The sequence below is a fragment of the Leucoraja erinacea genome, chromosome 4, assembly GCF_028641065.1.
Source record: "Leucoraja erinacea ecotype New England chromosome 4, Leri_hhj_1, whole genome shotgun sequence".
In the NCBI taxonomy this organism is placed as follows: Eukaryota; Metazoa; Chordata; class Chondrichthyes; order Rajiformes; family Rajidae; genus Leucoraja; species Leucoraja erinaceus.
In genome coordinates, this window is record NC_073380.1 from 11665040 (window position 1) to 11692373 (window position 27334).

Consider the following 27334-nt stretch of genomic DNA (forward strand, 5'->3'; position numbering starts at 1 on the left):
GCATGGAGAAAAATACCCGAGTTAGCACTGTGGAGTTGAGGAAGATTATTTTGCGAATTCAAAGTAAAATAATCAGAAATGTGAATCGAGTAATGAGAATTTTGGAAAACTTTAAAGAGTCTGAACCTGTAGATTGATAAAGATTGGAATGATGGGAAAGTTGGCGGGATTTGGATGTGACCAAATACCCGAGTTACCACTTGACATCAGTGACCTCTCATCAGAATGGAAATCATCGACCTGTCGCTTAACATCGCTATTTCTCATCTGCATGCTGACCATGGCAATGGCATTCAAAGCACATAATCAATTTTGACTTGTATCACGGCAATGCACATTTTCATCTCATCAGTGTCTCTTTCAACACCTCTAATGTCTATAAATTGTCTGCCTGCCTGTCTGGCATCGTACTGAATTAATATAAATTTCCTCCACCTAAAGGTAGGGATGAGAACAGCTGTGGTCTTCCATCTCCATGATACACTGAATTATCCAGACAAAAGCTCCATGGCAACTGTCTGAAGTTTAACTCGTCTGTTCGCAATCTTCTTGATAAATTGACCCCGCGATAGAATTCCAACACAAATGCAACACAAAGAACACCGTCTTCTTAGGCCCCCCTCGGTCATGGCTGACCATGGGTGTCTCCAGGGTTGGAGGACGCTTGTGCGTGACTTTGTTGTGAGGAGAGTAGTGCACAGACAGCCACCCCACGGTCCTTGACCGATCTGGGTCAGGATCCAGTGGCATGGAGTCCAAGACCACCAGAGACCCCTTTCTGCTGCAGCCTTCATCCGCCTTCCCAGCCGTTGTGACACCTAAGATGAAGAGATTTTGTTTAGTTTAGTTTAAAGATATAGCACGGAAACAGGCTCTTCGGCCCGTCGAGTCTGCACTAACCAGCGATCCCCGTACACTAACGCTAACAAGAGGGATAATTTACAATCTTTACCAAAGCTATTTAACCTAAAAACGTATACATCTTTGGAGTGTGGGAGGTAACCGGAGCACAGGGGGAAAACGCATGTGGTCACTAGGAGAACGTATAAACTCTGTATATACAGCACCCATAGTCAGGATTGAACTTGGGTCTCTGCCGCTGTGAGGCAGCAGCTTTACTGCTGTGCAATAGTGCTGTTTTAAGAGGATTTATTGAGAAGGTTAACCTTTAATTCATTCAAAACCTCAAGCTTAGAGGAGTAATTATAATTTGAAAGCAAATAAAATTTGGGGGGGGGGTCACGATAAGCTGAGAAGTTGGTTCCTTTGGAGCTAACCTGGAGTTATGAGAACAGTCTCAGGGTAGTGTTGCCTAATCAAGATGGAGATGAAGAGGACATTTTTCTCTCAGGGGTGTTGTGAATCTTTATAATTCCTAATCCCAGGAAATTGTGGATGCTAAAGGGCCTGTCCCACTTACACAACTTTTACAGGACAGCCAGCACCCATCATAGGTCGCCAAAATTTTCAACATGTTAAAAATTCAGCGGCGACCAGAAAGATGCCACAACTCTTTGGAGGCCTCTCATGACCATAGGAGACCTCTCACGACCATACAGGCGACCCCTGGCGACATGTTGCGGGTGACTCCTCACGACCATAGGAGACCTATCACGGCCATACAGCCTATGGTGGTGAGAGGTCTCCAAAGAGTTGTAGCGTCTTTCTGGTCGCCGCTGAATTTCGGCGACCTATGACGTGTGCCGGCAGTCGCCTGTAAAGGTCGTGTAAGTGGGACAGGCCATTTAGTCACTCAACATACTTAATACTGAAATATTTTTTTGGACAAAAGTTATGAAGAACTGGGAGGAATGGCGAGTTAAGTCTAAGAACTGATTCTCCATGATACAAGTGAATAGTCATAGGGTCATAGAGTGATACAGCACCGAAACAGGCCTTTCGGCTCAAATTGCCAACAGCGGCCAATATGTCCCAGCTACACTTGGTCCATATCCCTCCAAACCTGTCGTATACATGTACCTGTTTAACGGTTTTATAAACGTTAGGATAGTCCTAGCCCTAACTACCTCCTCTGGCAGCGCATTCCATACACCCACCAACCTTTGTGTGAAAAAGTTACCCATCAAATTCCTATTCAATCTTTTCCCCTTCACCTTAAACCTATGTCCTTTGGTCCTCAATTCACCTACTCTGGGCATGAGAATCTGTGCACCTATCCGATCTATTTTTCTCATGATTTTATATACCTCTATAAGATCACCCCTCATCCTCCTGCTCTCCAAGGAATAGAGTCCCAGCCTACTCAACCTCTGCCTATAGCTCAGGCCCTCTTGTCATGGCAACATCATCATAAATTTACTGTACCCTTTCCAGCTTGATAACATCTTCCCTATGACATGGTGCCCAGAACTGAATGCAATACTCTAAATGCGGCCTCACCAACATCTTATACAACTGCAACATGACCTTCCAATTTCTATACTCAATACTCTGACTGATGAAGGCCAATTTGCCAAAGCCTTTTTGACCACCCCATCTACCTGCGACTCAACCTTCAGAAACAATGCACCTGCACTCCTAGATCCCTCTGCTCTGCAACACTCCCCGGAGCCCGACCATTCACTGTGTAGTTCTGCCCATGTTAGACGTCCCAAAATGCAACACCTCACATTTCTCTATATTAAATTCCATTAACCATTCCTCAGCCCACCTGGCCAATCGATCAAGATCCTGCTGCAATTTTTCCACACCCATTTTCACTATCTGCAAAACCACCCACTTTTTTTTTATCATGTGCAAACTTACCAATCTTGCCATGTATGTTCTCATCCAAATCATTGATATAGATGATAAACAGTAAAGGGCCCACCACCGAACCCTGAGGCACACTAGTCCGAGAAGCAATCTTCCACCATCATCCTCTGCTTCCTACCATGAAGCCGATATTCTATCCATTCAGCCATCTCTATTGGGATCCCATGCAATCTAACCTTCCAGAGCAGCCTACCATGCAAAACCTTGTCGAATGCTTTGCTGAAGTTCACATATACATCTACAGCTCTACCCTCATCGAGCTTTTTGGTCACGTCTTCAAAAAACTCAATCAGGTTTGTGTGACACGACCTCCCACGTACAAAACCATGCTGACTATCCCTAATCAGCCCTTGTCCATCTCAGTGCTTGTCCTATCCCTCAGAATACTCTGTGGTAACTTTCCAACTACAGATGGTAAGCTCACTGGCCTATAGTTTCCAGCATTTTCCCTGCAGCCCATCTTGAATAGAGGCACAACATTTGCATCCTCCAGTCTTCCTGCACCTCTCCTGTATTTAAAGATGACTCGTAAATTTCAACCAGGGCTCCCGCAATTTCCTCTCAAGTTTCCCACAATGTCCTCTGCTATATCTATATAATTTTTTAATTGGGAAGTGTAATGCAGGGAAATATAGAAACAAATAACTACAAATGCTGGTAAATACACAATAAGACCACAAAGTGCTGGAGTACCTCAGCAGGCCAGGCAGCATTCCCAGCCGTGCAGGGAAATGTCATTTTTCAATACAGAAAGGGGATAGATAGATGTGTCTGTTGAGGGCTTCATGTTATAAAGTATAAAGTATCCTTTATTGTCATTCAAACTTGTTAGTTTGAACAAAATTACATACCTTGCAGTCATGACAGAGAATAAAATAACAAAACACACAATGAACACAGTTTAACATCCACCACAGTGAGTCTACCAGGCACTCCTCACTGTGATAGAAGGCAAAAGTCTTAAAGTCCTAAAGTGTCTCTTCCTTCCTTGTTCTCCCTCTGCGTTGAGGAGATCAAGGCTTTCAATGTTGGGCCCCCCGCCGGGTGAAGGTAAGTCCCGCGGCCGAATCCAAGCTCCGCGAATGGGCCGGTTCAAACTCCGCGGTCCGGGGCGGACGAAGCTCCCACCCTCCAGTCCAGCGGACGAAGCTGTTGTTGCGGGAGCTGTGGAATTCTCTGCCTTAGAGGCCGGTGAAGGCAGGTTCTCTGGATGCTTTCAAGAGAGAGCTTGATAGGGCTCTTAAAAATAGCAGAGTCAGGGGATATGGGGAGAAGGCAGGAACGGGGTACTGATTGGGGATGATCAGCCATGACCACATTGAATGGCGGTGCTGGCTCGAAGGGCCAAATGGCCTACTCCTGCACCTATTGCAGGGCTCTCACTTAACTTTTTTTCCCTGTTGCCAGCCGGACAACCCCGGCAGCTTTTTAGGTTGCCAAATGACAGTTTAGGTGGTCATTTAAGACGGCGTGTGATAACGTGCTCGGACGAAGTGCGTAGTTACCAGTCAGAATTATGCTCAATGAAGCATTCACAAATTATTTCTGCTTCAAATAAAGTCGCAAACTAAACATATTCACCAATCAAGACATGATATATACCACAATGACATGCAGCAAAATTATAATACAGTATCTCAACTCTTTATACACGTTGCAATTAATTCAATTTCTATTATCTCTTTCCATTTCCAAACAAAAATCTGGTTGGATTATTCAGCGTATGATCAACCTCGGTGAGAGCAAGCGCAGGCTTGGCGATCGCTTTGCACAACACCTCCACTCAGTGCGCAATAACCAACCTGATCTCCCGGTGGCTCAGCACTTCAACTCCCCCTCCCATTCCAAATCCGACCTTTCTGTCCTGGGCCTCCTCCATGCGAGAGTGAGGTCCACCACATATTGGAGGAACAGCACCTCATATTTTGCTTGGGTAGTTTACACCCCAGCGGTATGAACATTGGCTTCTCCAATGTCAGGTAGTCTTTGCTTTCTCCCTCCTTCCCCTCCAATTCCCAGCTCTCGCACAGCCTACTGTCTCCGCATCCTTTCTTTTACCAGCCCCCCCACTCCTCCCGACATCAGTCTGAAGAAGGGTCTCGACACGAAACGTCGCCTATTCCTTCACTGCATAAATGCTGCCTCACCTGCTAATTTTCTGCAGCTTTGTCTACCAAGGGATCCCACCACTGGCAACATCTTCCCATCTCCTCCCCTGTCGGATTTCTGCAGGGACCGCTCCCTCCGTAACTCCCTGATCAATTCGTCCCTTCCCACCCAAATCACCCCCTCTCCTGGTACTTTCCCTTGCAACTGCAGGAAATGCTACACTTGTCGATTTACCTCCCCCCTTGACTCCATTCAAGGACCCAAGCAGTCTTTCCAGGTGCGGCAGAGGTTCACCTGCACCTCCTCCAACCTCATCTATTGTATCCGCTGCTCTAGGTGTCAGCTTCCCTTCATCAGTGACACCCTGAATTGATCCTGAATATGGGTGCTGTCTGTATGGAGTGTTTTCTCGTTTATAACATTGTTTACAGAGAACTATTGTAGATGCCATGTGCATGTACCTTTAATATAGTGACCTCACCACTACTAACCACTCCCCATATCAGAAGTATAATTGCAACCTTCCCCACCCATTGATCCCTCTCTAGCTCCGGTGACAGACCACGTACAGCTAGGGCAGCAACGGTTATGTGATATCAATAAAAGTAGTAAAGACACAGTATGTTCATGACCCCACTTTACATGGTGCATGCCTACGGGGGAGCCGTACTCGTTCCCGTGGGAAAGGCAACCCTGCACTGCAAGGTCCTGAAGGCCTCTCGGCCCCTCACCTTCTACCTGCTAGACACCAACAACGTTACGTTGCTGGGTGCCCAGGCGTGCCAAGACCTCGGTTTGGTCTCCTTTCATCGTGATATCCACCAGGTGCGGACCCTCATGGACCCCCTGCGCGAATACCCCGACCGTTTCGACGAAAAGCTGGGCAAGCTGCCCAGCTGCTACAAGATTGCTGTCGACCCCAGCGTTGAACCGGTGATCTGCCCGCCGCACCGCATCTCCTTCGCCATGAAGGACAAGGTGAAATCTACGCTGCTCAACATGGTCACCATGGGCATACTGAAAGAGGTGAGCGATCCCACCTGGTGGGTCTCCACCATGGTTGTTGCCGCGAAAAAAGACAAAACTGAAATTCGCATTTGCATCAACCCCAAGGACCTGAACCTGGCCATCAAACGCCCGCACTACCCAATGCGAACAGTGGAGGACGTCGCTGCACAGGTTGGTCCGGCCACTGTTTGTTCGGTCCTCGATGCTAAGAGCTCTTTCTGGCAGATACCGCTGGATGAGCTATCCTCCTACCTGACGACCTTCAGCACGCCTTTCGGAAGGTTCCGATTCCTCCGCATGCCATTCGGGATTAACTCTGCCAGCGAGGTATTCCAGCGAACCATGGAGCAGCTGTTTGCCGGTCTGCCGTGTGCTATCATTGTTGACGACATTCTGGTCTACGGTAAGGACGTGCCTGAGCATGACCTCCACCTCCGTCAAGTCCTAGATCGGGCCCGTGAAATCAACCTCAAGCTCAACCCAAAGAAGTGCCGTTTCCGCGTCCCAGAGGTCACTAACGTGGGCCACGTTTTTACTGCCTCTGGGCTGAAGCCTGACCCGCAAAAAACGGCTGCTGTCTCCGGGATGTCCTCACCCACCGATGTGCCCAGCCTGCAGCGTTTCCTGGGCATGGTCAACTACCTGGGAAAATTTATCCCCGACCTCAGCGAGCTGAGTGCGCCCCTGAGGGAGCTCATCAAGAAGGACACTGCCTGGGCTTGGTTCCCGCATCACCAACATGCCTTCGATGTCCTGAAGTCTAGACTATTCAGTACCCCCAATCTCAAATTCTTCGATCTACAGCGTCCCATCGTTCTCACCTGCGACGCTTCCAAATTTGGTCTGGGTGCCGCCTGCCTGCAGCTCCACGATGGACGGCAGCTGCCCGTTTCCTATGCGTCCCGCACCATGACCTCTGCTGAGCAGCGCTACGCTCAGATTGAGAAGGAACTGCTTGCCGTGGTATTTGCTTGCTCCAAGTTCAAGGACTACATTCTGGGCAACAACTTCACGATCGAGACCGACCACCAGCCGTTGGTCACCATCCTAAACAAGCCGATCCACGTTGCTTCTTCCCGGCTGCAGCGCATGATGCTGCAGCTACAGCGCTTCACTTTTAAAATGGTGTATCGCAAGGGCAAGGACATGTTCGTGGCCGACACGGCCTGCCCCTGAACTGCCCTGGATGTTGACGGGACCACTGACATTTTCGAACTTCCTGGTCCTTGTTGACTCTTATTCCAGCTGGTTCGAGGTCGACCAGCTGCACTCCCTTACCTCTTCGGCCGTCATCGGGAAGCTGCGCCGCCACTTCGCCACTTTCGGCTCCCCGGCGAGCTTCCAATCTGACAACGGCAGCCAGTTCACCAGTGCCGAGTTTCGGGGTTTCGCTGCCAGCTGGAACTTCCGACACTACACCAGCAGTCCAGAGTACCCCCAAAGCAACGGCCTGGCGGAGCGCGCTGTCCGCAGTGCTAAGGACTTGCTGGAGCATTGCAGACTGTCCAAATCCGATTTTTACCTGGCCCTCCTCAATCTTCGGAACATCTCCCGCAACACTGCCTTGGGCTCGCCAGCTCAGCGGCTGATGGCTCGCACAACGAGACCTCCACTCCCTGTGACCCAGCAGTCCCTCGTGCCCTCTGTTCTCCAGCCTGCTGCTGTCCAGGAGCGCATTGCCCTCAAGCACGCAGTGCAAAAGCGCTCCCACGACCAGTCCTGCCGTCCCCTGCCGCGTCTATTCCCCGGCCAAGTCGTCCGGATGCAGTCCCCCTCCGGTCACTCCAAACTTGCCACCGTCGTCGGTGATGCTGGTTCGCCGCGGTCCTACCTGGTCGACCACGACGGTACCATCTACCGCCGGTCCCGTCAACATCTGCGGCTTGTCAACTAGCCCCCACCACCGCCTGCCGACCCTTTCTCCCCTCCGTTGTCCGCTACACTGCCCGCCGCCCCACGCATGCCTCGCTCCCTGCCGTCTCAGCTCGTCCAGCCCCGCTCTCCACCTGACAGCCCTCGTTCCCCTGCCCGTCCAACCACTGCTGCGCCTGCGTCCCCTCCTCTGCCTCCGCCGACTCCTTCTCCTCCAGGATCCCCGGTTCGGTCGCCCGCCCCAGTTCCGGCTCCTGCTCTTCCTGCAGAGGGGGGAGATGGCGAGCTGCGTACCCGGTACAGCCGGCTGGTTAAGCCGCCTGTCCGCTATGGTGATTTTGCTTAGCTGGTTCATCTGTTTGTTTAACTGTTTGCTTACATGCTCGCAGTGCATGAGACGTGGTCGCCCCGTCACTACTGCATTGCTTTGTTTCCAAGGGGAAGGATGTAGATGACATGTGCATGTACCTTTAATATAGTGACCTCACCACTACTAACCACTCCCCATATCAGAAGTATAATTGCAACCTCCCCACCCATTGATCCCTCTCTAGCTCCGGTGACAGACCACGTACAGCTAGGGCAGCAACGGTTATGTGATATCAATAAAAGTAGTAAAGACACAGTGTGTTCATGACCCCACTTTACATGGTGCATGCCTACGGGGGAGCCGTACTCGTTCCCGTGGGAAAGGCAACCCTGCACTGCAAGGTCCTGAAGGCCTCTCGACCCCTCACCTTCTACCTGCTAGACTCCAACAACGTTACCTTGCTGGGTGCCCAGGCGTGCCAAGACCTCGGTTTGGTCTCCTTTCACCGTGATATCCACCAGGTGCGGACCCTCATGGACCCCCTGCACGAATACCCCGACCGTTTCGACGAAAAGCTGGGCAAGCTGCCCAGCTGCTACAAGATTGCTGTCGACCCCAGCGTTGAACCGGTGATCCGCCCGCCGCACCGCATCTCCTTCGCCATGAAGGACAAGGTGAAATCTACGCTGCTCAACATGGTCACCATGGGCATACTGAAAGAGGTGAGCGATCCCACCCGGTGGGTCTCCACCATGGTTGTTGCCGCGAAAAAAGACAAAACTGAAATTCGCATTTGCATCAACCCCAAGGACCTGAACCTGGCCATCAAACGCCCGCACTACCCAATGCGAACAGTGGAGGACGTCGCTGCACAGGTTGGTCCGGCCACTGTTTTTTCGGTCCTCGATGCCAAGAGCTCTTTCTGGCAGATACCGCTGGACGAGCGATCCTCCTACCTGACGACCTTCAGTACGCCTTTCGGAAGGTTCCGATTCCTCCGCATGCCATTCGGGATTAACTCTGCCAGCGAGGTATTCCAGCGAACCATGGAGCAGCTGTTTGCCGGTCTGCCGTGTGCTATCATCGTTGACGACATTCTGGTCTACGGTAAGGACGTGGCTGAGCACGACCTCCACCTCCGTCAAGTCCTAGATCGGGCCCGTGAAATCAACCTCAAGCTCAACCCAAAGAAGTGCCGTTTCCGCGTCCCGGAGGTCACTTACGTGGGCCACGTTTTTACTGCCTCGGGGCTGAAGCCTGACCCGCAAAAAACGGCTGCTGTCTCCGGGATGTCCTCACCCACCGATGTGCCCAGCCTGCAGCGTTTCCTGGGCATGGTCAACTACCTGGGAAAATTTATCCCCGACCTCAGCGAGCTGAGTGCGCCCCTGAGGGAGCTCATCAAGAAGGACACTGCCTGGGCCTGGTTCCCGCATCACCAACATGCCTTCGACGTCCTGAAGTCTAGACTAGTCAGTACCCCCACTCTCAAATTCTTCGATCTACAGCGTCCCATCGTTCTCACCTGCGACGCTTCCAAATTTGGTCTGGGTGCCGCTTGCCTGCAGCTCCACGATGGCCGGCAGCTGCCCGTTTCCTATGCGTCCCGCACCATGACCTCTGCCGAGCAGCGCTACGCTCAGATCAGATTGAGAAGGAACTGCTTGCCGTGGTATTTGCTTGCTCCAAGTTCAAGGACTACATTCTGGGCAACAACTTCACGATCGAGACCGACCACCAGCCGTTGGTCACCATCCTAAACAAGCCGATCCACGTTGCCTCTTCCCGGCTGCAGCGCATGATGCTGCAGCTACAGCGCTTCACTTTTAAAATTGTGTATCGCAAGGGCAAGGACATGTTCGTGGCCGACACGCTGTCCCGCGCACCACTATCGTCCACTGATCGCCACCCATACGAATCGTCTGACCTGATGGTGCTTAACGTTAACATTGTGCCTTCACAGCAGATGCAGTCCCTGGTCAAGCACACTGCCAAGGATCCTGCCCTGCAGCAGCTTGCCGACGTCATTCGACAGGGCTGGCCAGACAGCCGTTCATCCTTGTCCGCCGGTGCCGTGCCCTACTTCCTGGTCTGTGACGAGCTTGTCCTGCACGACGGTGTGGTGGTGAAAGGACACAAAGTCGTTGTGCCCGCCGCGCTGCGGGACCACTATTTTCCAGTCGCCCACCGCGGTCATCCTGGGCCCGAGGCCACTCTGTCCCATGCCCAGAGTCAGTTCTACTGGCCCGGCATGGCCCAAGACATCCGGGAGAGGGTCTCCGCCTGCGCTACCTGCAATAGCCTCGCTCCCCATCAGCAACGTCAGCCGCTTCTGCAACAGCCTGCCCCTGAACTGCCATGGATGGCAGTCGCCACTGACATTTTCGAATGGCGTGGCAAGCACTTCCTGGTCCTTGTTGACTCTTATTCCAGCTGGTTCGAGGTCGACCAGCTGCACTCCCTCACCTCTTCGGCCGTCATCGGGAAGCTGCACCGCCACTTCGCCACTTTCGTCTCCCCGGCGAGCCTCCAATCTGACAACGGCAGCCAGTTCACCAGTGCCGTGTTTCGGGGTTTCGCTGCCAGCTGGAACTTCCAACACTACACCAGCAGTCCAGAGTACCCGCAAAGCAACGGCCTGGCGGAGCGCGCTGTCCGCAGTGCTAAGGACTTGCTGGAGCATTGCAGGCTGTCCAAATCCGATTTTTACCTGGCCCTCCTCAATCTTCGGAACATCTCCCGCGACACTGCCTTGGGCTCGCCAGCTCAGCGGCTGATGGCTCGCACAACGAGACCTCCACTCCCTGTGACCCAGCAGTCCCTCGTGCCCTCTGTTCTCCAGCCTGCTGCTGTCCAGGAGCGCATTGCCCTCAAGCACGCAGTGCAAAAGCGCTCCCACGACCGGTCCTGCCGTCCCCTGCCGCGTCTATTCCCCGGCCAAGTCGTCCGGATGCAGTCCCCCTCCGGTCACTCCAAACTTGCCACCGTCGTCGGTGATGCTGGTTCGCCGCGGTCCTACCTGGTCGACCACGACGGTACCATCTACCGCCGGTCCCGCCAACATCTGCGGCTTGTCAACGAGCCCCCACCACCGCCTGCCGACCCTTTCTCCCCTCCGTTGTCCGCTACACTGCCCGCCGCCCCACGCATGCCTCGCTCCCTGCCATCTCAGCTCGTCCAGCCCCGCTCTCCGCCTGACAGCCCTCGTTCCCCTGCCCGTCCAACTGCTGCTGCGCCTGCGTCCCCTCCTCTGCCTCCGCCGACTCCTTCTCCTCCAGGATCCCCGGTTCGGTCGCCCAACCCCAGTTCCGGCTCCTGCTCTTCCTGCAGAGGGGGGAGATGGCGAGCTGCGTACCCGGTCCGGCCGGCTGGTTAAGCCGCCTGTCCGCTATGGTGATTTTGCTTAGCTGGTTCATCTGTTTGTTCAACTGTTTGCTTACATGCTCGCAGCGCACGAGACGTGGTCGCCCCGTCACTACTGTATTGCTTTGTTTCCAAGGGGAAGGATGTAGATGCCATGTGCATGTACCTTTAATATAGTGACCTCACCACTACTAACCACTCCCCATATCAGAAGTATAATTGCAACCTCCCCACCCATTGATCCCTCTCTAGCTCCGGTGACAGACCACGTACAGCTAGGGCAGCAACGGTTATGTGATATCAATAAAAGTAGTAAAGACACAGTGTGTTCATGACCCCACTTTACAACTATGTTTACATATTCTGTTGTGCTGCTGCAAGTAAGGATTTGTTCTAACTGGGACGTGAGAGACTAACATACTCTTCACTTACGTCGTTAATGTGTGGGATAGAACTAGTGTACGGGTGATCGGTGGTTGGCGTGGACTCGGTGGGCCGAAGGGCCTGTTTCCACGCTGTATCTTTAAATTAAACTAAAAACACTAAAACCAGAGGAAATCTAAAGAAGGGTCTCTACCCGAAACGTCACCCAATTTCTTCTATCCAGAGATGCTGGCTGCTCCTTGGAGTTCCCCCGCACTATTAAAGCATGGAATAGTCTTCACCCTACCACAGTTACCCAACCAGACGCAACTAAATTTAAGGTGGCTCTTTTTTCCTCAAGAACGCTTTTTTGCTTAAGTCTAAGTCAAGAGTCAAGAGAGCTTTATTGTCATGTGTCCCAGATAGGGCAATGGAACTCTTGCTTGCTGCAGCACAACAGAATATGTAAACATAATACAGAAGAGGAGATAAAAGTCCAGTGTGTCTATATACCATAGATCATATGTATACACAATAAATAAACAGATAAAATGCAATAGGCTGTTATTTTTCAGAGTTTGGAATTTGGTGGTGGTGGGTCCACCAGTTTAAATTCCATTTGGAATATTTTTGGAGGGCCAGGAAACCAAGAAGCAAGTTATTCTAGGGAGTTACTCCAGCTCCAGGCAGTGATTCTGCGTTGGTTTTCAGCGGTCGCGGTGAGGCGGCAACCAGAGAGCAATGGTGGCCAGATCTCCCACAATGTAAAGTGAGGGAGAAAGTGGCTGACACCAACCAGTTGCCATGGCCGTGTGCATGTGCAGGGCGGCACATGTGCACAACCATGGCTGATGATGTGCTGGCCGTGGTTGTACGCATGTGCAGGGGGAAGATGTGCAGGCCGTGGCAGTGCACATGTCTAAGGCAGCCGGCCGGCCGTGACGAGCGGAGACCCGAGAGCGCGGACACAGATGGCGGGCGGAGAAGGAGAGTGACAGAGAGAGAGAGAGAGAGAGAGAGAGAGAGAGATAGAGAGGGGGCCCGCTCAGAATTAAATGATAAGTGTCCCGGGTGCTTGCCAAGCCAGGCAAAATGGCTTGGCTTTTAGGTTGCCCCGCGGGACTGTAGATTGCCATTGGCACCAGGGCAACCGCTAATTTCGAGCCCTGTATTGTTTATTGTCTATTGAGCTCCGGAGAATTGGTCACCAACCTGGGACCTGTGAGCTGCCGATGTTGTCGTCCACTGGGCCCGCGGCCGAAGCCTCCGAGGCTCCGAAGTCGGGCCGCCACCGTAGCGCCACTACAGCCCCGAAGTCGTCCAACTACGAGATAGTGAGTCCTGGCTCTGCCTCCGGAGCCTCAAGGTCGGTCCCAGTTGGAGGCGGCCAGCTCCGCGATTAGGCCTCAGCGCAGATGGAGACGGGGATACGACAAAGAAAAGGTTGCATCCCCCCGGAGGAAGAGACTGAAACAAATTTCCCCCACCCCCCATACATACACAACTAAAAATAAATTAAAACTTAAGTCCAACAAGCCAAAAGAAAACAAAAAAAAGAAAAAAAAGACAGACGGACTGCAGGCGAGCCGCAGCTGCTTGGGCAGTGCCGCCAGCATTGAAAATTATGTAAATTACATTGGATGAACAAGGAGGATCGTGTGGTGGAAGGTGAAGATAAAGAAAACTGGGAGGAAAATGAATGGCATAAGCATGTGCATAAATGAGATTAGCAAACCTTTAGGTTGACAAAAATGCTGGAGAAACTCAGCGGGTGAGGCAGAATCTATGGAGCTAAGGTATAGGTGACATTTCTGGTCAAGACCCTTCTTCAGACTGATGTGGGGGTGGGAAGAAGAAAGGAAGAGGCGGAGACAGTGCGCTGTGGGAGAGCTGGGAATGGGGAGGAAAGAGGGAGAAAGCAAGAACTACCTGAAATTGGAGAAGTCAATGTTCATACCGCTGGGGTGTGAACTACCCAAGCGAAATATGAGGTGCTGCTCGTCCAATTTACGGTGGGACTCTCTCTGGCCATGGAGGAGCCCCAGGACAGAAAGGTAGGATTCAGAATGGAAGGGGGAGTTGAAGTGCTGAGCCACCAGGAGATCAGGTTGGTTACTGCGAACTGAGGTGTTGGGCGAAGCGATCGCCAAGCCTACGCTTGATTTCACCGATCTAGAGCAGCTGACACCTAGAGCAGCGGATGCAATAGATGAGGTTGGAGGAGGTGCAGGTGAACCTCTGCCGCACCTGGAAAGACGGTTTAGGTCCTTGGATGGAATCACGGGGGGAGGTAAAGCGACAAGTGTAGCATTTCCAGCGGTTGCAAGGGAAAGTACCAGCGGACGGGGTGGTTTGGGTGGGAAGGGACAAATTGACCAGGGAGTTACGGAGGGAGTGGTCTCTGCGGAAAGCCGAAAGGGGAGGAGATGGGAAGATGTGGCCAGTGGTGGAATCCCGTTGGAGGTGGCGAAAATGGTGGAGGATTATTTGTTGTATGTGACGACTGGTAGGGTGGAAGTTGAGGACAAGGGGGACTGTGTCCTTGTTACGAGTGGGGGGGATGGGGAGTAAGAGCAGCGTTACGAGGTATAGAAGAGACCCTGGTGAGAGCCTCATCTGTAGTCGAAGAGGGGAACCCCCATTCCCTAAAGAATGCAGGCACGGATTATTGATTGGGGACGATCAGCCATGATCACAATGAATGGCGGTGCTGGCTCGAAGGGCCGAATGGCCTCCTCCTGCACCTATTTTCTATGTTTCTGTGTAATGAGGACATCTCTGATGCCCTGGTTTGGAACACCTCATCCTGGGTGCAGATGCGGCGTAGACAGAGGATTTGGGAGTGGGGGATGGAGTCCTTACAGGAAGCAAGGTGGGAAAAGTGTAGTCCAGATAGCCATGGGAGTCAGGGGAGGGGGGGGGGGGAGGGGGGGGGGGGGGGGGGGGGGGGGGGGGGGGGGGGGGGGGGGGGGGGGGGGGGGGGGGGGGGGGGGGGGGGGGGGGGGAGGGGGGGGGGGAGGGGGAGGGGGAGGAGGGAGGGGGGGAGGGAAGGGAGGGGGGGGGAGGGAGAGGGGGGGGGGGGGAAGAGAGGGGGGAGAAGAAGAGGGGGGAGGGAGAGAGGGGGGGGGGGGAGAGGGGGGGAGAAGAGGGGGGGAAGAAGAAGGGGGGGAGAAGAAGAGGGGGAGAAGAAGAGGGGAGAAGAAGGGGAGGGGAGAAGAAGAGGGGGGAGAAGAAGAGGGGGGAGAAGAAGAGGGGAGGTGAGGTGATACTTGAGGAAGGGTGTCGACCCGAAACGTTTTCTGCCTGAGCCGCTGCGTCACTGCAACACCAGGTCGGGAGAAGCCGTGCTGGCGAGTGGGGCGGAATTTATGTGCGGGTCGCAGGGGGAAGCTTGGGCCGTCCGGACAGCGCGCAGGCGGGCGGGCGCGGGTGGAGGCGCCGGGTTTGAACCGCAGGAGCGGGAATGTTGGAGGGGGCGGGTGTCCCCCTTAATCCGCTCCCCGCCCGTTGCCATGGATACGCGGCGGCACCGGCGACCGGGTAAGATGGCGGCTGCGCTATGCTGGCGTTTAGTTTAGAGAGACGCCAATAGCTGGTGTAACTCAGCGGGACGGGGACACACAGTGTTTTCGCGTACATCTTCGGTTCAAACCAGTATCTGCAGTTCCTTCTTACACATGGGGTTTAGTTCATTTTATTTTTAGAGATACAGCGCAACATTAAAAAAAAAATAGGCCCTTCGACAGAGGAACTGCAGACGCTAGTTGTAGTTACCGAAGATACAGACACAACAAGCTGGAGTAACTCAGCGGGTCAGGCAGCATCTCTGGAGAGAAGGAATGGGTGACATTTCGGCTTGAGACCCTTCTTCAGGCTACTTTTTTGATCAGTGGTACTGATAGTGGCCCACTTGGTGCTAATCATTGATCATCCATCCAAAGTCCAACGCTTTTAATATGTGTAGTAAGGAACTACAGATGCTAGTTTAAACTGAAGATAGACACAAAAACCACAGCGGGTCAGGCAGCATCTCTGGCGAAAAGGAATATGTGAAGCTTCGGGTCGAGACCTTTCTTCCGACCCTAATCTGAATCTGACCCAGAGTCTGAAGAAGTGTCTGTACCTGAAATGTCACCTATTCCATTTCTTCAGGTATGCTTGGTTCTTGGTTTCTTGATCCCCCAAAATATTCCAAATGGAATTTAAACTGAAGGTGCTGCCTGAGCCGCTGAGCTATTCCAGGTTTTTGTGTCTATCTTCACTGGAAAGAGTGGTGGTTGACAATCTGCTGCAACCTTTTGCTTCTTTACTCTTATTTTCACTGATGCCATGAGACTACGGTTAGCGTTAGAAGCCACTATCTTTAGTTTAGCTTAGTTTAATTTATTGTCACGTGCACCGAGGTACAGTGAATAGCTTTTTTGGTGCGTGTTATCCAGTCAGCGGGAAGACTATGCATGATTACAATCAAACAGTGTTCAGATACAGGATCAAGAGAATAATGCTTAGTGCAAGATAAAGTAAAGTCTTTTTAAAGATAGTCCGAGGCTCTCCAATAAGGTAGATGGTAATTCAGGACCGTTCTCCAGCCTGATATCAGCTGGGGAGAAACTGTTCTAAATCTGGAGGTATGTGTTTTCCAACTTCTATAACACTTGTCTGATGGGAGAGAGGAGCAGAGGTTTGAAGTGCCTCCTGTTTGTACATCATTTGCCTCTTCCTCTATGATTTAGTTCTGCTGTTGAGGCAGAAGAAATATTTTAGGGTGAGGTTTCTATTACTGTAGTGGGATGAAGCTTCTCGGTCAGATAAATTGAACTGTCTTTTTCTCTTTGATTAGGTTTCAAATTACTGAAATGAACCATATAATGAAAGCAAATGGCTCAAAGTGATCAAACGTCTAAAGAACTGTGTCTAATTGACAGGGCTATCACCAGGTACATATTTTTGTCTTTAGTCTTGAATGTCTTTATTGAATTAAAGCAGGGGTCGGCAACATTGTTCTGCATAGGGGCCGGGATGCATGTCTGTGAGCGGATGGTGGGCCACATCTATCACGTGTAGACATGGATCCCGCCACCGTCCCACCCCGGATGGCAGGCGTCAAATCGCATGTTCACAGAAGGTAGACAAAAATGCTGGAGAAACTCAGCGGGTGAGGCAGCTTCATGTAATCCTTGCATGTCTCACCTGTTGAGTTTCTCCAGCATTTTTGTCTACCTTTGATTTTTCTAGCATCTGCAGTTCTTTCTTAAACGTGTTCACAGAAGGTGCTCGGCCGTGCCAGAGGCTTTGCGCAGGATGCAGTACAGCCAAACCTCGGCCGTGCCAAACCAAACCGCACTCGGGGCACTCGGCAGGCCGGATGATCACAAAAAAAAAATATCTGCCAGCGGCCCAGATGATTTTGGGTTATGGGCCGCGTTCGGCCCGGGAGCCATAGGTTGCCAACCCCTGAATTAAAGAGTGTAAGGCACTCGTTGGCTAATTTATTTGAATTTCTTGTATCTTAAACTAACTTTGAAGCCATTAGAAAGTGTCACTTTAATACCATGTGTAAGCTAATATTTGTACATTTAACTTGAAATGTGGATTTGAATCAATTAAAATGTCAATGAAAACTTAATTCTCTTTGGATGCAAACCCTTTCTTGTAAATTAATGGCAGTTACTGGAACTCTGAATGATTATTTCTCCATTCAGTGATAGCATACGCTGTTTTCTCGTGTTTTTTTCAATGAGTAAGTTCTTTATCTCAGCTTTTGAAGACTGAGTGGAAATGAAATACTAATTTTCCTGAGACAAAATGGCCATCCAGTTGGCTAGTTCGGTGGATGTAGGTAAACATCAGGGTAAGGCTAAACCAATTATTGGTACATCAGTGGATGGTGTGTTTAAGGATATAATCGATAGAGCAATGGGAATTGAGGTTTTGTTTTGGCAGAATTCTATTCACAGTTATTTTTAATAAAATGTAAATCAAATACCAACTTAGCATTTGGAGAAAGCAGAGATACTGGGAGTGTGACTGACAATGAGCAGGACACGAGGCCTCTGCTCCTGGAATCGAGCTGACACCAATTTGGATACGCCACTAAGTAGACTTTTTTTCTTTTATTTCCTGTTATGTCAAAGCCACAGTCCAATTAAGTTTAAGATTTGGATTAACTTGGTGGTTCAATATGCTGTCATATAGCATGAAACAATCCTGTTTAATTGATGACCTATTTTTTTAAATCAAATCTTAATCATTTTATGGGAAGAGAATATGCAATTTTTGGGGGCAGTTTCAATTTTTCCTTTTGACCTTTCCCATTACCACTTGGGCACCATTTTTTCAATTTAAAATAATTCTTATTTCATTCATTATCTCTGGGTGCTCTAGTTAAGTAAGTAATGCCCCTGTCCCACAGGAAACCTGAACGGAAACCTCTGGAGACTTTGCGCCCCATCCAAGGTTTCCGTGCGGTTCCCGGAGGTTTTTGTCAGTCTCCCTAATGGTCGAAAGTGGTTTCCACTTCTTCTATGTTCCGGCGATTATTTCAAAAAATTCAAAACCGGCCTCGACTAAAAATAGCTTGCAGTTTTAAAAATCGATAATTTTTTAGTCGAAGACGGTTGCAATGCTAGTTGAAGGTGGTTGCCGGAGGTTGCAGGTAGTGGAAGGTAAGACCGGCCGCAACTTAAAAAAAAAAACGGCAACATATTTTTAGTCGCGGTCGTTTTGTAATTTTTTTAAAATAATTACCGGAACATAGAAGAAGCGGAAACCACTTTCGACCATTAGGGAGACTGACAAAAAACTCCGGGAACCGCATGGAAACCTTGGGTGGGGCGCAAAGTCTCCAGAAGTTTCCGTTCAGGTTTCCTAAGTGGGACCGAGACATAAATAAGTAGGTTTAATGGCCAAGTATTCACATACAAGGGATTTGCCTTGGTGATCCGCCCGCAAGTAGCGTACATACAGTAACATGACATACAGTGACAGTACATCACAACATGACATACAGTGACATTCTAAAGATGTGTGGGTTTATATGTTAATAGGCCTCTGTAAAATTGACCCTCGTATGTAGGAAGTGGATGCAAAAGTGGGATAACATAAAACCAGTGTGTACGGGTAATTGATGGTCAGCGTGGATTCAAGGGCTGAAGGTCTGTTTCCATGCTGTATCTCTAAACTAAACATTTCCCTTGTCCCTATCAAAAGACCCCCTATCCTTGTCTGGTATGTACTTGAATGTGTCTTTGAGGTTTGGGAGTAAATTCATTATTCCCACTCCAGACTTATCTATCCTTTGTTTTCTTCACAATCTCATCCTTCATTTGTCTAAGTGTTCACCCATCCATTGACAATGTTATAATACAAGACTACATCCCAAAGCCTTTATTATTGACCAAAATGTTTGGTGTTCACTGCAAACATGCCATTCTCACAAGCATATGTTTCTTCATTGCCCTCCAATTTACTGTTTGCTCTTCTCTCAAAGATGTCAACTGAAGTCCAACCGTGCTGTTCTCCATTTCCAGATGTATTCTTAACTTCTGTAATTCAGCCTAGTACAGCGACTATCTGTCACCTCCATTGCCAGGAACAAAAAATATTTGTGTAGGGAGGAACTGCAGATGCTGGTTTAAACAGAAGATAGTTACGAAAAGCTGAAGTAACTCAGTGGGACGGGCAGTATCTCTGCAAAGAAGGAATGGGTGACATTTCGGGTTGAGACCAGACTAGTTAGGGAAAAGGGAAATGAGAGATGAAGATGAAGATTTAGAGAGATAAAGAACAATGAATGAAAGATGTGCAAAAAAGTAAAGATGATAAAGGAAACAGGCCATTATTAGCTGTTTGTTGGGTAAAAACGAGACGCTGGTGCGACTTGAGTGGGGGATGGATAGAGAGAGAGGGAATACTGGGGTTACATGAAGTTAGAGAAATCAATATTCATACCACTGGCATCCGGAGTAAGCTGCCTAAGCAAAATATGACACGTTGTTCCTCCGATTTGCGTTTAGCCACACTGACAATGGAGGAGAAATATATGGGTGTTTAGGTTTCCCGCTAGACACTGCCGGATGCATCATAAAGTTATTGGAAGTCATTATCTGACAGCAGTTGAATAAATAAGAACAGAACGGTGAGGGAAGTCCAGTTCAACTATGCGACAACAGAGGCATTTTTGGAGGAGAGATTTGATTAACCATATCAATGTTGGAGATGTTTCAAAAGGAATGAGAAAGTATAGTATACCTTTGACATTGTTTGAAATGACATTTTGATTCAGCATTATTGTTTGCCTGATAATGATTGTACCAATAATGGTACAGGTGCACAACCTTTTATCCAAAGATCCAAATAACGAAAACCTCCGAATAGCGGACATTTTTTTGGTCCTTAAAGAAAGGTCCTTGAAAACGTTCACCGAGGGCGGCCCGCAGAGGTGACAGCGGAACCTCCGGTCAGTCCTCGAAGAAAGGGGAACTAAATCCCCATTCATAAAAGAGAAGATGAGGGTATATTGCGCGGAAGGGTTAATAATTGACAATATGCTGCTGCCTGCCTGCTGAGTTAAAAAGTTCCCACGGTAGACTCACGATACACAGTGTATCGTGAGTTTTGCGTGGGAACTTTTTAACTCAGCGGGCAGGGAGCAGCAGATTGTCGCTCCCTTCAGTTTCACCCCACCTACACCCCTCTGCTTCCCGGCCATGTGTGTGACCCCTTCCCTCCCCTCCCCTCCAGCTCCCCGCCCATTGCACCAGCGCGGGAGCTTTGCACTGTCTTCACGTCGGCGATGCCAGCATACAGTGCCAGTCACCGGAGACGTCAGGACCAACGGGACACCGACCCCAGGCCCACTGCAAGCACGGAGATCCCAGAGACCCACAGCCAGCAGCAGCCCAGCCCCATTCCAACTCCAGAGGAAAACTGCAAACTGGCCGGAGACATCAGGACCACCAGAAGCCGCTCCCCGATGGGCCGCTACGGCGACAAGTGGCAGTTCGCCCACAGCCCGAACTGTGCCCCCTCATCGGGACACCGACCCCCAGGCCCACTGCAAGCACGGAGATCCCAGATCAGCAACTGCAGCCCAGCCCCGCTCCAACTCCAGAGGAACACGCTTCCCTTATGGGCAGAAGCTGATGGTGTGCAAGGTACGTCTTGTTCTTGGGGTCGCGCAGCTCGGGGAGCGGATTCCTCTGGAGTTGGAGGGGGGTATTGTGCACGTTTGATCGCCCCCTGCTATCCCTAGGACAGGGAAACAGGACGTTCACCGAGGGCGGCCCACAGAGGTGACAGCGGAACCCCGGTCAGTCCTGCAAGAAAGGGGAACTAAATCCCCTTCATAAAAGAGAAGTGGAGGGTATATTGCCCGGGAGGGTATATCGCCTACCTGGAAGAAACCGGACATTTTTTCCAGGATGTCGTCTGCACACCAAAGCTCACCAAAGCTCACGTTTGGTGCTAAACATGGCACGCCATAGCTCACGTTTGGTGCCAAACGCACGTCGCCTCTGCTGCACACGGATATAAGAGTGAAAATGTCGCCATAGGCCGCCTAAGGGCATGTAGCCCCGCTAGGGTGATATGAGTGCGAGAGGTGATTCAATGCTGCGGTCACATTTACAAATTCAGGAATTCATTCAACACACTGCATTTCATACAGACAAGAAAAAACTACATTGAAGACTCAAACTCGCGATCGAGGAACTGCCGGAATCAAGGCGCAAACTCGCGACCTTGCGGATATGAGCCGAGCACTATACCACTGAGCCAGCCATTAAATTCGACGCTAAAAAATTTCCATTCCGAAGGCCGACAAATTCCGAATTACGAAAAGTGTCTGGTCCCAAGGCTTTCGGATAAAAGGTTGTGCACCTGTACAAGATTTATAAAATAAAATATTCTGAAGATTTAAAAATGTAGAGCTATTTGCTGGGCAAATACTGATAAGTCTCTGTGTTAGCAGCATTTACTGTATCTTCTTAATGAACTTGTGCTTTCCTTTCTTCAATAGCTTGTTGGCTGTACCCTTAAGCCCGAAGATTCGATCATTGAATTTTCACTGCAATGAGGTCACCAGAATTCAGGGCCTTGGACAGTTATGGCAGTTGCAGCATCTTGATCTCTCCTCCAATAAGATTACTCGGATTGAAGGATTAGAGAACCTTGTAGCTTTGCGTACCCTAAATCTTTCCTGTAACTTTATAACAAAAGTAGAAGGTTTGTAAATCCGCTGCATTGATTTTTTTTGTCACCGTCGCAGGTATTGTTGGGATTAATTTAGTTTAGAGACACAGCGCAGAAACAGGTCCTTTGGCCCACCAAGTCCGTGCCAACCAATGATCCGGACATGGGGGGAACACATATACTCCATTCAGCCAGCTCCCATGGTCAGGAACAAACCTGGGTCTCTTGGTCTGTAAGACAGCAACTCTTCCGCTGCGCCACCGTACCGCCCTGTGATATGCTAATTTTATTTCCTCACTTTAGAAGACTGGCCACCGGAAAAAAACCCGACAAGAATCCAATGCATTTTTTTGTGAAATTCAATGCATCTCTTTCTGGAATAAATATTTTAAAAAGTTAAACATTAGCAAGGTAATGCTAGAGTACATTTAAGAAACACATTTGAGAATCTAGGTCTTATTTCACTATTAGGAGGAAATTGTGAGGTATTCAAAATCGAAAGTTTAAGATCTTTTAAATTGTGATAAATCATTTTTTAATATACTTTTATAGCATTTGGATGCCGCTGGCAATGCAAGCATTTAATATCTACCACATTTGTCTCTGAATTGTGAAAGTTAAATGTCAATCACATTGGTGGGTGGAAGTTACATAATGGGCACGTTGGGCATGTTTGGCAAATTTTCTTCCCTGAATTATGTCAATGTGCCAGATGGACTTTTACAACACTTTACTAATGCTCATATTTAATTATGTTCATGAATTAGGCTATTTGGCATGTTAAGTCCTTGCGATCTCAAAGCCATCCCATCAATACCATTCCTCCGCGTAATGCTCTGCAACATATCCACTTTCACATGTGCAGTAAGTTCCCTTCGAAGCCCCCATCCATCTGATATAAAGCAACAAATTAGTCGACCAGCCAACATGTTGTTGGGATGGGGGAGGAATCACAGTTAGCCAGGAGGGGACAGTGGCACAGCGGTAGAGTTGTTACCTTACAGTGCCGGAGACCTGGGTTCGATTCTGACTATGGGTGTTGTCTGCAGCGTTTGTACGTTCTCCCTGTGACGTGTGACCTTTCCCCGGATGTTCAGGTTTCTTCCCACACTCCAAAGACGTACAGGTTTGCAGGTTAATTGGTGTCTTAAAATTGTAAATTGTCTCCAGTGTGTGGGATCGTGTTAATGTATGGGGTGATCACTGGTCAGTGTGGACTCGGTGGGCCGAAGGGCCTGTTTTCATGCTGTAAAAAGTCTAACGTCAGGAGAATCACATGTGGTAACAAGGAGAATGCAAATTGCACCCAGACAGCACCAAATGCCAGGTCAAATCTGGGTCATTCAAGCTATGGGACAGCAGCACTATCTCAATCCATCGTAACAAGAATTCAAATTCATGAAATAATGAATTGAATTTCAAATGAATGTTTTCTATAGATAGTAACTGTGCTGTGTAGGTATAAAACGAGGAGTTAACAATATTTGTAAACTGTTGTTCTGTCTTTAGGACTTAATGGACTTATCAATTTAACTCGATTGAATTTATCATATAATCGCATTACAGACTTAAGTGGTAAGTAAGGCTTCTCTTGCAACGTCAAACTCAATTATAATCTAGAGCATAAAAGTTTTTTGCTCAAGATTCCAGCATTTGCAGTTTCTTAAGTCTCAATTGTAATCTTAATTACCTGACATTGCTGTTGTGTCTCTGGTGTCATTTTAAATTAATTTGAATTATGGTCCATGATATATATATATTTTTTAATCTGCAGTTTTATTTTCCTGCCCAACCCGCTTTGTTAGGGAATGGTTAACCATAAATATTTTAATTATTGTTTTGTTTCTCCTCTTTACCAGTTTTTAATTTTTGGATTTAAATGTTAAAATTATGAAAAAACGAGTAATGATGGTATCAACTTAACAATTTAAAATGTGTCTTATACAGTAGGTTGTATTTTTGCTGATTTATAGCACATATGTGAAATATTTGTGGATACCATCTGGCACTTTGTATATAGAGTCATACTGCACGGAAACAGGCCCTTCGTGCCCAAATGCCCCAATACTGACCAAAATGCCATTGTCTCAATTTGAACAACGAAATGAATTTCCCTGGCCTGTGTTTAATAAAACCCACAAAACACACAACATCTTGGCACTGAAACCATAGTCCTATTCCGTGTGTACCTGTCCAAGGCCCTCACGCCGGGCTGACAGTCCCCGACGGTGATCTCCTCCTCCTGGGAAAGTGCCTAAAAGCTCCCCTACTAGAGTAACAACCTGTCCATCGGCGCCGCCCGCGTTAGTCTTGAAGTTCCAGATTACAGATCTCCCCGGTGGCATATTTGCTCTTCCCGCCGCTTCTCGTAGACTATTAGGTAGGCCACTGGGGGGGGGGGGGGGGGGGGGGCTACTACTCGTAATAATAGTCGCGTCCTCACCAGGAGAAAGTGATCCCCCGCATCTTTTCCCCCACATATTTTTCTCACCCAGTTAGCCTCACACCATATATTGGGAAAGTTAATACGTTTACTCTGTTCTTATTTTTTGCTATAGCCTCAATTTTTTACAATATCCTCCTCTCTTATGAATGAAAGAAATGTCACAAAAGTAACAATTATAAAGGAAACAGGCCATTGTTCGCTGTTTGCCGTGAGAACGAGAAGCTGGTGGGACTTGGGTGGGGGAGGGATGGAGAGAGAGGGAATGTTCATACCACTAAGCTACCCAAGCAAAATATGAGATGCTGTTCCTCCAATTAGCCTCACTCTGACAATGGAGGAGGCCGAGGACAAAATGGTTAGTGTGGGAATGGGAAGGGGAATTAAAGTGATTGGCAACCGAGAGATGAAGTAGGTTCAGGCGGACAGAGTGAAGATGTTCAGCTATTCTATGTTAGATCTCGCCAATGTAAAAGAGTCCACATCTTGAACAATGGATACAGTAGATGAGGTTTGGGGAGGTGCAAGTGAACCCCTTCCTAACCTGAAAGGACTGCCTGGGTCCCTGGACAGAGTCGAGGGAGGAGGTTTAGTGACAGGGGTTGCATCTCCTGGGATGGTACCTGGCGAGCGGGTGGCTTGGGTGAGAAGGGATGAGTTAACCAGGGAGTTGCGGAGGGAATGGTCTCTGCGGAAGGTAGAAAGTGGTGGAGATGGGAAGATGTGGCTTGTGGGGGATCTCATTGGAGGTGATGCAAATGTCGGACGATTATGTGCTGAATGCGACGGCTGATGGGGTGAGGACTGGGGGACTCTGTCCCTGCTGCGACTAGGGGGCAGGGGAGCAGGGGCGGTGCTCCAGGGTACCGAGGAGACACGAGTGAGAGCCTCATCTATGATTGAAGAGGGGAACCCCCATTCCCTAAAGAATAAGGACATCTCGGATGTCCTGGTATGGAGCACCTCCTCTTGGGCGCAGTTACGTCGTAGACGGAGGAATTGGGAGTAGGGGATAGAGTCTTTGCAGAAGGCAGGGTGGGAAGAAATGTAGTCAAGATAGTTGTGGGAGTCAGTGGGTTTGTAATAGACGTCAGTCGCTAGTCTATCTCCTGTGATGTAGACGGTAAGATCAAGAAAGGGGAGGGAGGTGTCGGAGATGGTCCAAGTGAATTTGAGTGCAAGATGGAAATTGAAGTTCCTTTATCATTGTTAGTTTTTTTGCATATCTTTCATTCATTTGTTCTATATCTCTCTACATCACTATCTATATCTCTAATTTCCCTTTCCCCTGATTGGTTTGAAGAAGGCTTTCAACCCGAAACATCACCCATTCCTTCTTTCCAGAGATCCTGCTGAGTTACTCCAGCATTTTGTGTCTATCAAAACCATCCTTTGAGTGTGGAACTTCCTATTTCTGTACCATTGTAACTATGCAGAGGAAGAATATTGATATGATTTAGTCCTCATCAGCACCATCCATAATAATATTATGGAGTTATAGTTATATCTAATTGTTTTGTGTATTTTTCATTATCATTTCATTATGGATAAAATCGACTTTTGGACAGCTATCAAAATGGCATCCAGTCATAACCTGGGAACATTCTGTAGATTATAAAGTAATTATATGCCCTGAAATACATGGTTCTTGAACAGTTGTATTTAGAAAAATAAGAGAACCGATAGCGCTATTGGAAATACGGAATCAAAAATCAAACCCACAGGATTGATACAAGAGGACATTCATTCAATAATTTGAGACGTTTGCTTAACATAATGCACTCACATAAATCTCACGACCAAGAGTGAAGTCATTAAAGCAGAGTCCATCAATCGTACTGAAAATAATTAGCTATTAGAACACAAGGAAGGTATATAAGCTGAAAGACAGGATAATTGATTCAAGAAAGACATGATTCCTGGGATGTCAGGACTGTCTTATGAAGAAAGACTGGATAGACTTGGTTTATACTCTCTAGAATTTAGGAGATTGAGAGGGGATCTTATAGAAACTTACAAAATTCTTAAGGGGTTGGACAGGCTAGATGCAGGAAGATTGTTCCCGATGTTGGGGAAGTCCAGGACAAGGGGTCGCAGCTTAAGGATAAGGGGGAAATCCTTTAAAAACATAAAACCGAGATGAGGAGAACTTTTTTTCCACAGAGAGTGGTGAATCTCTGGAACACTCTGCCACAGAGGGTAGTTGAGGCCAGTTCATTGGCTATATTTAAGAGGGAGTTAGATGTGGCCAAGGGGATCAGAGGGTATGGAGAGAAGGCAGGTACGGGATACTGAGTTGGATGATCAGCCATGATCATATTAAATGGCGGTGCAGGCTCGAAGGGCCGAATGGCCTACTCCTGCACCTAATTTCTATGTTTCTATGTTTCTATAAAAGGGTTTTAAATAATGTGTGAAGGAAAATTTTTTTTCAAATGGTCCAAATGGATTTTCTTTATTGAGAAACAATGAGATGTTCTGCTTATTTTGTTCCTTGTCTTTATTACAGGCTTCTTACAACTTCATGGTATTGGTCATAAGTTGAGTGTCCTAGATCTTCATAGTAATTGCATTAGCAACTTCAAACATTTGCTGCAATGTATGGTGGGCCTATGCTTCTTAACAGATTTGACTCTAGAGAAAGATGGAAGGGACAATCCAGTATGTCAAACAACAGGTATTATATTCATACCATAATATAATATTGCTAATTTAGATTAACTCTTGGAGATGAAGTCAAACACTCAGTTTTGTATTTAACTTTTTGAAATAATTGAGGGTGTTTGCTGTGGAAAATACCGTGGTTAATTAAACTTAATTCTCTGCCCGACTCCTTTCTTATTCTCTTGAGTTAATATCTTACTGTTAGGCTGAACGAAAAGACCACTACTCCACATACT

At 48.7% G+C, this 27334-nt stretch overlaps 1 protein-coding gene across 3 annotated transcripts in view; it reads left to right on the plus strand.

Moving 5' to 3' along the window:
* Window positions 1–15195: 15195 nt before the first annotated feature.
* lrrcc1 (leucine rich repeat and coiled-coil centrosomal protein 1) overlaps window positions 15196–27334 on the plus strand; it is a 104534-nt gene continuing 92395 nt past the window's right edge. The window contains exons 1-5 of one of the 3 annotated variants that reach the window (XM_055633664.1): window positions 15196–15340; window positions 16641–16737; window positions 21819–22024; window positions 23501–23566; window positions 26944–27111. In XM_055633664.1, the coding sequence (XP_055489639.1) occupies window positions 16679–16737; window positions 21819–22024; window positions 23501–23566; window positions 26944–27111 (499 nt within the window). In that variant the 5' untranslated portion in view covers window positions 15196–15340; window positions 16641–16678. Of the gene's footprint in view, window positions 15341–16018; window positions 16429–16640; window positions 16738–21818; window positions 22025–23500; window positions 23567–26943; window positions 27112–27334 lie in introns of those variants that run through there. The other 2 variants (XM_055633665.1, XM_055633666.1) reach the window with 2 other exon arrangements.